The sequence below is a fragment of the Desarmillaria tabescens genome (genome assembly GCF_030435595.1).
Source record: "Desarmillaria tabescens strain CCBAS 213 chromosome Unknown EV420scaffold_3, whole genome shotgun sequence".
Lineage (NCBI taxonomy): Eukaryota > Fungi > Basidiomycota > Agaricomycetes > Agaricales > Physalacriaceae > Desarmillaria > Desarmillaria tabescens.
In genome coordinates this window covers 1809801-1823413 of record NW_026848302.1, presented here as the reverse complement: position 1 = coordinate 1823413, position 13613 = coordinate 1809801, and the positions used below count along the sequence as shown (strand labels likewise).

Below are 13613 nucleotides of genomic sequence, written 5' to 3'. Positions count from 1 at the left end.
GTGGGAATACTTTGGATCAACAATGGATGACACAATGATGATCAGCTCCCATGCTCTCTTGCCGGTATTGTCACCTCTTTGGAATGAATAATGATGGAGCATTGGAGGAACAAAGAAGATTCCCCTGCATTCAGCTGTAAGGATCTCCTAGACATTATCAGCTGTGAGCAGAATGTTCAATCTTTACTTGTCCAGGAAGCAAGATGCCTGCATGTAGCTCAGAGACAAACACTGGCGACAAATGTGTTCAAGTGTTGAGGTGAGCAGGCTCAAGCTAACTGTACTGACAGGTGGTCGAAAAACAGGAGACAGTGCTAAAGATATGGCACATAACAGACGATTTTCTGCAGAATGTCTTTGCTAATATAAGCGGCCCAGGGCAACAAGAATGAGATTATATAATATTTTTTATTATTCTGGCAGCAGCTCTGCGAGATTATCTGACTGATGGTAGTGGTGGAGCATGCATATTCCAGCATGGCCTGAGTGTAATATCCATTTATATGGTATGAACACCTGGACAGGGAGTTGCCTTGCATTCCTGACCATTCCTGTCTCAGGGTACTATCTACATTTTCTTAATGCCAGGACCACTTGATCACTGGCTCTCCGGTAGGCTTGTAGCCAACACCAGTTTTGAAGATACAGGAAATTCAGGACCACTAGTCACTGATGATCTGCTCTCAGGCTATGTTCATTGTACAGTTGAGCGTGTTCGCTTTCTGCCAGTATGAAATAAAGCATTAAGGCTGTCTTCTTTTTTCCTGATACTGCCAACTCCAGACTTTCTCTATCGCTGGACAGGGAGCAGGAAAATAGATTCTCTTTTTGAGAGTCCTCGAGCTGTATTGGATGTATACACTGCAAATAGGCATTCAGCTCCACCAACTGGGTGACATGGCAAAATGATACCATGTATTTCCATTAGAATCAGGTGTATTTTTCTCTAATTTTGCTCAGATCACGCGTTGGGAACTCAACTGTACCATGTATGTTTCATATTGTCTTCTTCATCAGAGTCCTATGCTAACCCTCAAAATTCAAAGATAAGCCATCTAATGTTCCACTGGGTGAAACCTGCTGTAGTGGGTTTTAATTACCTCATGTTTAAACCTTTTAGTGCTAACATCCTCAATAGCAGAGTACCTGGGTACAGCAAATCATGGAGATCAATGAATGGAGACATCGGCAGCATCACCAGCTTAATAGCCTATGAGTGATGGCTGAATATTCCTGGGTAGCTACCACTGGTAGTGAGGCAGACACCTATCAGTCCTATTCTAGAATTAATTGTTAGGCAGAAGATGTTGCTGTAGGCATTACTGTCAATTTGATGGTCTTACTAATTCTTTTTTCAGATGGCAAACTCCGGTGGGATGCTGGATGAATAGCATTTGAATAATTCTCAAGGTGAAATCCATAATGTCTTGCACTTGCTTGTTACACCGGTATTCATGACAAATAGCTCATAAATAGTTGTACTGATAATTTGGGGTGTTCCTTATAAAATAATAATGTTTGAGGCTTACAATTAACCATGCATGTAGGTAGATCACTAAAATCAATGAAATCTACATTCTGAGTAACATAGACACAATCTAGAGAGAGGCTCGTGATCACTGATTGAAAGGCTTCTCATTCATGGAGAGAACATGAAGAAAAGAAAAATATACAATCAACAGCTCATAGTGCACTCCAGCATAGGGAGGGGGACATAGTCACATATCTGACTTTATCCCATGGGAGTCTTTGGCTTTGGTGCAGCCTTTGCTGATTGTACAGCCATTTTGTAGTTCTTGCTGATTGTCTCTTCGCATGCTGCCTCTCCAACTATGCATGACCAGTATATCCCTTGCTAGCCCATCTGAAGACTTCTTGTCACCCATCTGCTCTATCCGACATGCCAGCAGTGACAACTGCCAGTGCAAACTCAGACCGTCATCTTAGAGCTTGCCAGTCATGGTAAGCATTTTGCTTGATTGTTGGTCTAAACTTTTTCCATTCTACCAGTTTTTATTCCAACAAGTCTCAGCTTCATGACTTGGACACACATTGAAGGAACAGGACTACTTGCCAATGCCAACAACCCAAGGCTACCAACAACGTCAATCAAGTTTTAGAGTGTCATGCATGCTTGAGCCTAAATGTGAGTACACCAGAGGTACATCCTCTCTATTTGTTCACCACTTGTACTGGAACAGGGTGAGTTTACACACTCTGAGGTTCTCCTCATTATGTCTAGCAAAAGGCTGTGGTGCCAATGCATTACATTCAAATGGCTGACAGAACGAGCATCACTTGTGGGTCTGAGGGCATCGCACTTCAGCTAGAACGTGTGGACTCAGGAAGGTGCAGATACTTATGTCTGCTTTGCCAACTCTTTTATATTGTTAATCTTCTGTTTCTCAATATGAGTGAATCGCAAGTGGAATTTCAATCAGAAAGATCGAAGCAGCCAATGACATGCTAAGCATTAAAGACTGGTGGAAGAAAATGGGTTGAAGCACTTCAAGCTCAGCAAACTGATTTCTGATGCTGTGGACTTGCCTGCTTCAAGTACCGAATGGAATGTGAAACAATTTGATCAATGGACTGGTGCAGCCATCATGAAACACTTGTCTTGAGGATGCTTGGCATGGTCCTGAGGTCCTTCCAAAGAATTGCTTATGTGATCAAGTGAGTGTAGTTAATGTTATAAACCCAGAAATTTGTATCTGAAGCTCATTCAGACACCAGAGACCCACTCAGATTCTCGATTTCTCTGGCCATCTTGTCATCTACTGTTCACAGGTGTGCCACTGGGTGGTTGATAACATAGACACCATTGTAGAAGAAACAAAGTCTTTTGTCTGAGCTCACCAGCTGTTCTCAGATGTCAATGCCAATAGTAACTTTTGGGGGAAACTTTGGCTTTGCATAACTGATCATGACAGACAAAACAAGAAAGTGAGTACCATGCCACCACATTTGATATCTATTGACTCTGTAAAATCTCGTTAGGCAGTGGCATGTCCTGGCATTGGGCAAACAAGTGGGTACTCGACTGTATCACTGGATGTACATCGTCTATATTCAAGTACAGGCATTTTACCATCTTAACGATTTTACTCAGAGCTCTCCCAATAACATTTAATAGACTGGCCCCCTTTGATTCTCATGATGACTGCCATTCGCCTCCCTTAACAGTTCGGATGTCTTGACCCCATCAAAAATTCAAAGGACCTCATCTTTCAACTTCCCTTCTTAACGTCTTTATGGCACAAAAGAAGAGCAAGATCACTCAAGTCACACTGATCAGAGATCCAGGGCTTCCAATGACCTGTCATTCTGTCAGTTTGTATCCAGACTGGTGCGTTGTAAGCTCAACATCTCTCATCTCATTGATACTCTCTCATTTCATTCACCATCTAGAGAATCTGTAATATTTGGTATCCACAGCTCAAGGACACTGCCCTCAAAACTCCATGACTGCAGATACAATACTGCACTGACATCATAATCTTGATTGTGGATTTCAGTAAGATTTAACTTGATTATGTTAACCCCTACCATTATGGTACACACCTCCCTTCAAGTCTTCCTCATCATCATTTCCATCCTTTGTGCTTATACCAGCACCTATAACATCTCTGTTCTTCACACTACCATACTTCTTTCTTTCAATCCATGACAGCATGCAGTGTTCTTTCTTGTGCCTGTGCAGTGCACCACCTCTTTTGTCAAGACAGCCAACATATACCACCCACCTTTGTGACACACACTCAACAGTTTCCTCCTCACATTACCCATGTCATGTTTGCATGTATCCTCAAGCTCGAGCCCGAGGAACCATGCTGTCTGGTGTAATTGCTAGCTGAGGCTTACAAGTATCTCAAGAGAGGATTAAGAGCTCATATGAAAGAGTACACAGTCCTTCTAGGCAATTTGGTCGATGCTCTATTCCTCAGCAATCCTATTTTGTTCCTGGTGCTAATTCGTGTTGCCATCATGATGGAAACCATAGTGCATGCCTAGTCTTCCATTTATCAGCTTTATTGATGGCATTGTTCTTAGAGCTCATCCACTGGAAATTCATGGTCCATATGTTCATAGACAGGCTATCTTCAGAATTAGGGTGTCAGGTAATAACAAGCAAAGGACTGTTTTGGACTTGTTTCTTGAAGTGATTATACTCTGGAGAGTATCAATGCAGTGTTGTGAGGACCACAGGATTAAAAACACCATGGTGGCCCAATGGATATACCATTATTGAGGAGACAATGACTACATATGGGGAAAGTGAAGATAACTCAGGCAAAGTTTAAGATGACACTGATTCATCTCTCCAGGTCTGTTTACAACACTTGAATTGAAAGACCTTGGGTGGTTGTTGTGGAAGGCTTTCTCAAAAAGTGGATTTCTTTCTTTGAGGATCTTGAGTGGCATCATGGTTTAGAACAAGATAACAATGAGCATCTGGCTCTTCTGCACTTCTTTTTCCTTGAGGACCTCAATGATGATGTGTAAAGATAGACACATGCATGGAATGCTCACAAAATTGCTGTTCATGGAGGCAAGAGAGCTTCTCCAAATGAGATGTTCCTTGAAAGCCAGCTTTTAGATGGTTAGTGAGGGTTTGAACATCTTTTATGTGATGACCCTCTTTGTCTTCATTCTAACCAAGTTATCCAAAATTTTAGATTGTCAGAGCAAATGCTTGATGATTTATGCTATCATAGCCAAAGAGGGCGCTAGCAAGCCAATATTCCTGGCTGTAAGCATTATCATGCTTTCCATTTACCAATTATCTCTTGTGCTCTTCCAATGCCACCTAGTATGCAATATGTGGAGGTTAATCCCTCTTTGCTTGAACTCAATCCAGTACAGGTCAACTTAATGCAAGATCATTTGAGATAATCTGAATCTGAGGACCTGCTGTCTCATTACATGAGCATATGATGACTTCAGTGGATAGCAGGTCTGGAATTCATCAGAGGTGCTGGGAGGGCTGTACATTAGAATGGTTGCATACATACTAATCACTGTCCTCTGTTGGCAGCATTGCAGATTTTGCCATTAATATTGCCTACTTTGTCTTGATAGTTAGACCAGACTCTAGACTGGTATCAAACATATTCTGAGTCCTATGAATATAGGATTTCAGTTATCATGCTGAACTTACTGTGGGAAAACTCTACTTGAGAAATCAATCCATCATGGCATTTACCAACAGGGCTCAGCTCAACATGGGAGTTTTTCTATTGAGCCCCGTTTCTCTCTGACTGCTTTATCCGGTTCCCTCCTACCTTAATAACATCACTGCTGACTCAATGTAACTGCCATCTCCAACTTTCTTCAATGACTTCTGCTTTCACACTGTCCCACCACTGTCCTGAGATCCTTTGATTTGAAATGCTCACTCTCATATGTTGTTTGGCCTGACTATCCACCAATAGACTGATTTGTTCCTATCTTTTTCACCATCCCACCATTGTCACCTGCCTATTAGGATCCTAAATGCCCCCAAATGATTCTAACAAGACAAGGTATCTTTTGCTCATATCTCTCACTAATTCGTGTCTTTAGATGTTCTCTTTGTATTTCCTGGTGCCAAGGCTCTAAGTATCATTATCTGGATGTGTACAATGCCATTAAGCTGCCTGAGCACTCAGTGATGACAGTGTGCAGACAAAGGGGGTTTATCTTGTTAGGTACCGAGTGCAAAACAGTGATACTAGGTTGTGGAAGGAAGGATGAGAAAGTGCCAGCAGCAGTGCTGTTGAAGGGTCAGGACCACATCAATGGATGTCAGAGTGATGTTTGATGGCTAGGAACTCCTACATATATGCCTCTGAATCTTGGCCACCGCACCCAAAATTTCTGTGCGTTAGCCAGTAATATTCTGTGGCCATCAGAGAATTTGGACATGCTTGCATGGCTATCTTTCACTTCTGCAACAGTCGTACCCTTATTCGAGAGTAGTCTGAAGATGACTTCTAATAATCCAAATGCCAGTGTGTTTGAAGGATATATTGTGGTGGCAGTCCTTCTGGGACCTTTGGTGCAGGCCAGAAAGTTTAGTGCATCGATAGCTCAGTGATGGGAGCCATGTGGTATTGATTTCCTATCTAGATGATGTCATATTGCAGAATGTGGTGATTCAGGCCTTTACCTCAAATTCTGCAAAGCCCTTGTTCCTTCTCTCTGAGCTGTTTATCAGAAACTCACTGACTCTGAGGACAAGAGGTGGCTTTTGCATGCCACTGAGGCTTTGATACACTTTTTTAGCAAAGAAATATCCAAAAATGATGCCATCAGATCCCCTTTTTCAATTCAATCTACAATCCAGTCACTTATCATCCAATAGGCTGCAAGTTGGAAACATCTTCCTGCATCTTTCTTTCAATAGCTCATTTGCAGATATTCGAAGAGATGTGAACCGAGCAATTGACTCATCTGCTGCAAAATTTCCCAAATTGACATCTCATCTGGTTTGTGATACATTGATGGTTTTCACAGCTCATGAGCCCCTGCTATGGCCAAGGTTGATGATGTATCTGTTTCATGGAATAAGCATTCGCAACTCACTGCGTTGCTCCTCAGCTCCATCGCTTTTCTAGCTGAATGTGATGTCACAGTCAAGGAGCGGGAGGCTGTAGAGGTGTTGATTGTAGCCTATCATAAACTCATATTTTTGTCTATAGTCTTCAATGATATTTGTTCCTATTTAACAGATCCTATTTAGGTGCTCCAGCACATTAAACATGGATTGATCTTTGCCAAAAAGTCAGAACAGATCCCCACAATCTTGTTAGCCATCACATTGATTGACTCATAGATTTGGTATCCAGCAACTCCCTTAGCAAAGTAGTGAGTTCTAGTCTGTGCACATCTTTGCTCAGGTTGACATATCGGCTTAGTTTGGCTTCAAAGATGCCAGCTACCATGCAGTGACAACATTGGCATTTGTGTCTCCCAGACTGTGGTGTCACAAATAGTAGACCAAGTATAGAAGGATTTGGATGCCAGAATCGTCAATGGACTATCTGATGATGACCTAGGGATTTGGGCAATCCCAGAGGGTACAATTTATGTTGATGGTGAGACTTTCTTAATCTGTATCTAAGAACAATTTGGCTGACTGCTCTTATAGTCTTAGCATCATCTGGTAAGACCACAGAAACTAGAAAGGGCAAAGACGCTGATATCACCAAGTGGAAAGCAAATTGCTGGCCAGCATCAGAGCCTCACAAACACTTTCACATTGTGATATGTAAATTGATCTGAATTGTAGTAAATTCCATTTACTAATAATAAAAGATTTCTGCAGATACAATTTAACCTTGCTAACATGGTGCATTGCTGCTGGTGGAGGGGAAGCATAGGACTCAGACTTGCCACTTGGATGTGTTGGCCCTCACTCCACTAGTATATCTTTGGTAGAGAACTGTAACTGCACACATCGCCAGCTTCCCTCCAATTGTGTTTATAGATTTTGCCCATTCAAATCTGATAGTTTCATTCCACCTTGAATTCAGTCACCATATCGGTGGTATTATGAAAGTCTGACTACCTTGATGACAGACACAAGAAAGGCTGCACTGCAGCATAGTTTTACCACATCAGTTATGTACACAGTAAATTTAATGAGTGAGACTCTGCCTGTGTATCAAGAATCTCCTTTATCTGAAGGTACTCTCCTTTTCGTGCTATCTAATGATACTCCGAAAGATTCTGGGTATATCAGAGCAGCAGGTGCAGGTCAGAGGGCTTCCATCTATTATAGAGTCAATAGGGTTGAACCAACGAGGGCTGCAACTAATATGAATGTGTACTTCATCTGCCACATTTTAGTTTGATCCAGCTCAAAATCTTAAAGTGGTGGACACTGGCCTGGGACTGGAAACAGAGCGTTCAGTATGGATAAAATTCACCAGCCTTTCACTCACTTCGAAGCCTCGGAGTGAGATTCTGCTGCACTGTATTGGCTCAGACAGTGCACTGCTCAACAAGTGACAATCTAGGCCATAATTTCAATCTGGAACTGAGGCTTGGATGCATATATTTAGCACATACCATGGACAGTGTAGCCACCAGGACACTGGCAATGATGGACATCACAGCATTGAGATTTAAGAGCATGAAAACCTTGAAAAAGTCAGATAAATGACCAAATGAGTTTCGACACTTATCACAGCAATTACATTGACAACAAAAGTGACCAAGAAGATCAATCCATCTATGAAAACCAGCTGGATAATCTCTGAGTGTTGTATATTTCCTGGTACTCTGTAGACGGAGTCAATGGGATTTCTTTGTGAAAGGAAAGAAATATGACCATGTGCACTTCATGTGTAGTTTACATCCAGTTAACAGCAAGATCAGGAAGTCAAAACTCAGGGTGTAGATAAAAGTGGCTGCTAGCATCTTGTTGCTATGGTGCAAGTTCCCAGTTCTGATGACCAATTGGCATTGATTAGTACATCTATTATGAGAGTAAAAACCCAACATTTAGAGACAATATAAAGACTATCATGCTGTGAAGTAGAAGGGACCAGTGAGCCAGGATAAGAATGGAGATTGGTATGACAATTTGGTGATGGAAACCCCATATGGCAAATCTATATGTTGTCAGAGAAAATGTGCCACCAAAGAATGGGAACATATGTTCATAGAGAAAGGTTGAGGGAGGCTAGGCTCACAGATGCATTTCCAAAGACCTATTTTGAGCCTTTAGCACAGTTGAAGAATCATAAAGTGGAGATACCTGATTGAAAATGTACAAGACTTGACAGTTAATAGGGCTGAACATCATTTAGGTTAGTAGAAGTGAGACTGTTTGAAATTATTCCATACCTCTTCACATCTGTGGTGACAGTACTAATCCAGAAGTGAGCTCTCGATCAGTATCAACAAAAAATAGATGTCAAACACTCCGATGAGAGAAAATAGTAAAAAATACCAGTTGCAAAAATAAAACAGCTGAAGGATTTTGTATCATAAGTAATGCTGGCTACAATTGGAGATATTCAATGCATACCATGGGCCAGCGAAAAGCCTTTGCTCTCACTATCTGTTTCCAATCATACTTAAATAAAATTATGAATTCCCATCTATGAAAGTTGGCTATGTGACATTTTTTAGAGATTAGGCAGACACTCATGTGTAGACACCAAGGATCATGTGTATCATATTGGCAAAGGCTGCTACTAACCATTAGTGGTGTGCCATGCATATAATAATAGACCAATAGACTGCTATCTTGTACAATTTCTCTGGGAGAATTCCAGTGGACTATGTTGCAATGCTCCAGTATATGTCAGTCATCTTCAGAGAAGGTATGAGGGATTCAGTAAACTTTACCATGAGGTTGGGCTGGTGGTATTTATACTCATGGGCTGAAAAGTTCAGTAACAAGATTGCTAAGACTATTTTAGAAATATGTGAAGCATTGACCTGGACGTTTAGGTTTTTAGATGCCTCAGCTCTACAGTAGAAATTTCCATGTCATTCAAACTCTATCCTCCATTTCCATCATTTAGACTTTTAAAGTCTCTGCTATCATACATTTTCTTGTGGAGCAGTCAAGAAAAGTGGCCCATGTTGTAATCCCAATACCCCCAAGTAGCATGCCTCTTACTACCATACCTTTTCCTGATTTCTCGCTTTGAAAGAGGGGGTCAAAAGAATGTTATGAATATGTGCTTCAGTTCATGGACTCAGAGGTTATGCCAGTGGCACAGCCCAGTGTTTTGGACAATGCTTCAGAAATCCTTTCAAAATGCGGGTCATAGCATATCCCGACTTGGGCAGTTTAGAACTGTGCAGATATTCAGAATGGAATGTCAGAACTTACGAGTGTTGTAGATTCCCAGGCAAAAGCCAATCAATATTATTAGCTTCTGATCATTTTCCCTGGGAATCTTCTACTTATGTTGAGCCATAGGATTCAAATGCTGGAATATATAGGCCAAAGAAGTCCATAGATCAACCTTATAGCAATAAATATAAACATGCTGGGTACCTGGTCTATGCAAAGAAAACCTCAGATCTTACTCTATCTTACTACCAATGACCATCGGAGGGTGTCTTCATGCCCTGAAAATCCTCTTTCAGGACTTAGACATGGGTATTCCATATAAGTTAACTTTTCCGTTCTTCCAATGGATATAAGTTTTTATTTGTCTTATAGTGCTTCTGAGGTGAATTTTCAATCTGTATTAAGCCACCCTTTTCTCCTGTCATTATGATCCTCAATGTCCCATGGCATGCAATCTGCATAGAAATGATGTATGTATTCATTCATGGACAGAAGGTGACATTGCTCATCAGCACTTGCCAACCCGGTCATGGCCTTCCCATCGTAGAGTGTTTGTTACTATGGAGATCTGCAAGGATCGAGTGGAAGTTGCCAGACCGTTATTGATCAGCGAAGTCAGAGAAGTATGATGGTTGAGTAATGTTTAGCCTAATCCATCTTGAGAACACAATATTTGCTGGACAGGAGTTTGTTGTGAACTGATGCAAACACATAATCATTAGCAAGATAGTCAATGCAGAGCAATAACCATATATATTTAGGATGCTGATAATTATTCAATGGACATTGACATGATACAAAGATGGAGTCATCTGAAAGAAGTGAACTGCTGAAATCAAATTCTAGCAAATCCACAGGGTTATTAATAGAGGTGCTGGCTCGATGCCATCATCAGCTATGTGCATGAAAATCATTGTATTCTGAGGGTGACCGGTGAAGTGACCAGCAAATTCTCCAGTTTTTCATTATCTGTTGCTTAATCCTTCCATTGTAATTCTGTATGTTTTCATCTGCTTCCCGTGTATGCACTGCAATCAAGATACCATGATCAGAGACAGTAAGAGATCAAAATGTGATTGGAAGGTATTGGAAGTTGGAAGGGCAGATGGCTGCCACTAGAGGACATCTATAACAGGAGATACATGCTGCGAAAGAGGGCCAGCTAGTGGCAAAAATCTGCTACCTTGACATCAATGGATGATTTCGGTAGGACTTGCTGAATGCAGGGGCCATATTGTATTGTTTGTGTACTGTAGTGTTATTTGAATCATGTATGAGTGCTACAAGCATGTGATAATAGTGTCACAAGACTGAACCTATTATTATAACTCACCATTGCTGCACATTCACATCTATCAGCACATTTCTAGCAATTCGAGTTGATGTCGGTCTAATTGTCATTCATAGAACTCATCAACTTTCAAGATGATCCCCATTATTCTAAGATGAACAATTGTTAGATGCATAAACAGGATCAAAATAGGTCGACTCACAACCATCCAGAAATCCATGAGCTAGCCTTAAGAGATTCTTCTGTATCAGTATGGGCATCAGTGCCCAAGCTGCATCCCTGTGTTCTTGATCCACTGATTTCCCTTCCAGCTCCACCATCTCCCAGCAATATTAACCTCACAGTTGTTAATCCCGATCCCAACACAAACATCCCAATGTCAAATGTAACTTATTGGTTTGCCTACCTGCCACATAACTGAGTCTCAGTAGCACCCAAGCTCACAACGATCCCTGAGTAGGCGAAGGAGGAGCAGATACTCAAGAAGAGAATGGTGACACATACACAACACATGCATACATGTAATTTTGCGAATTCTATGAGTTCAAATGTGTGCCAACCCACTAAGTAATATTATAATGCATAGCCAGCATAGAGTGGCACATACTGAGGCTGAGGCAGCATATAATAAAATAATCTGAGTAGAGCGCATGGCTTAGACTTAGAACAGCATACTGGTGTCATTTAAGTGTGAAGTCGCAGTGCCTAATTCACACCCTGTGCACCCCTCAGCAGTGCTTTGCTCAAATAAAATACACTGAGAAGATAATATATTAACAGAGCTTCACATAACATTGATCTATGATGTGCAAACCCTGCCAATCTGGCAATCACCAAGAGACATCATTCAGAACCGAGGACCACTTAGTCCGAGCCTCCTGAGAGGATTTCAGCTGACATGAGAGAAACCCTGTACCCAGAATGAAATATTGAACTAAGAAAAGGTGGTGCAGCAACCAAATAAAAATACCAGCTCACTAGCAATATGTGTGATAGAGGAATTAAAAACAAGGAGCCAATTAGGAGAAATATTCCACATGATGTGGCAACTCTAGACCTTGCCAAGTGGAACGAGCAGCATGTTACCAAGCACTAACTTGGATGACTGACTCAGAATATTAATTAGTGACCATGCGATTGATGTGTCATAGAGAGGAAATGGCTCCAGAGTGGAGTGTATCTATTTTCAATATTTCTATTTATATAATTAGCTGTAAATAAAAGCGTGGTAATTAGAAGTAGGTAGCAAGCTTTCAGACCCTCACAGTTGTGACATGAAGCAGAGAGCCTAGTGTGCAGCCAAAGGACTTGTGTTTGTAGCTTTGAGCGAGAGAATATTATTAGATCTAGAATTATTTTGAAACACTTGAGAGGTTGTGAGGCATGCCTTGCTTGCGTGCAATGCCTAGCTTGGTTCTGGACAGTAATTGATTGTGCTCAACTCAGAGAAATATTGTATTGTGATAACTTGAATGTGCATTTGTGTTTGCGGAACGTGTTTGTGAATTCTGAGTTGTTGCAAGTGGCAGAGGTTCAAACCCTTTGGCTTGTCAATACTCTTTGAGGGTTTTTTTGGTTTATTCCCAAGTGACATAGATTCAAACCCTGTGGCTTGTGAACATGTTTTTGTGTTTCTGGGTCTCTGGATCGCATAGGTTTGAACTCTGTGGATCTACGAAAGGTTTCTGAAGTGTTTTCTGCTTAGAGCACAAAGCTTTAAGTCATGTGTAGTTTGTTTGACAGGTTGTGGCCATCTGTGTGTTGCACACAACGTCAATTGAGTGTTACGATTATTCTTTTCTTTTTCTTTTTCTTTCCTTTTCTTTTCTTTTCCTTTCTTTAGTCAGCCGGATTACGCGGTGCGCGATCATCACGGACTAACTGCGCAGTAGTATTTTTAGAATACTTACGTGTATTTAAGTAGAGCCTCAGCTGGTCTGAACCCCAGCTTCGGCTAAGGTTTAATCTACCTAACTTGAACTCCGTTCTTCGCGTCTATCTGCCCCATTGACTTGTGTCGCCTTTGACTTGCTGAGTGTCGTCTGCCGAAGTGCGAGTAGCGACCTTAGTACGATCTAAGTCGATTAGAGTTAGTGGCTAACATTTAGCCGAAGCTCGCTCTACGTTGCTCAGCGTCACTTCCGAGAAAGAGCGCTGCCCAACTCTTTTACGAAATATTACCCCGCTTGACCAGAGAGGTCATCGCCTACGTTCGTGTGGACAACCCGGTGCTTGTCAACGTACAGCGAGTGGACCAACGGAAAAGCACTCACTTCTCAAAATTCATCCGATACACTACCTCGTTGCGTTAGCCCTGTGGCTAATACCCCCACGACTACTCCTTCTGTTGTTAGTGACCAGGTTGATTATTGAATTCATCATAAACGACGACCTACTCCTCGCAGTCTTCCTGACTGTATACTTAACCTTTCTCCTAATCGGACTCGGAATATCGGCAGTGTTGCTAGCAAGCTTGCTGGTCGCCCTGTATACGTTATATCCCCGTCTCGTTTAAGGACACCA

The 13613-nt window shown here is 41.6% G+C and overlaps 1 protein-coding gene across 1 annotated transcript; it reads right to left on the bottom strand.

Moving 5' to 3' along the window:
- Nucleotides 1-7968: 7968 nt before the first annotated feature.
- EV420DRAFT_1260725 (uncharacterized protein) lies at nt 7969-9196 on the bottom strand (the record flags this gene model as incomplete). The annotated part of the gene is made up of 7 exons (XM_060467018.1): nt 7969-8127; nt 8166-8268; nt 8327-8434; nt 8499-8600; nt 8682-8783; nt 8894-8961; nt 9020-9196. 7 exons carry the CDS (start codon nt 9194-9196, stop codon nt 7969-7971), a joined length of 819 nt encoding a protein of 272 aa, XP_060337940.1.
- Nucleotides 9197-13613: the final 4417 nt, after the last annotated feature.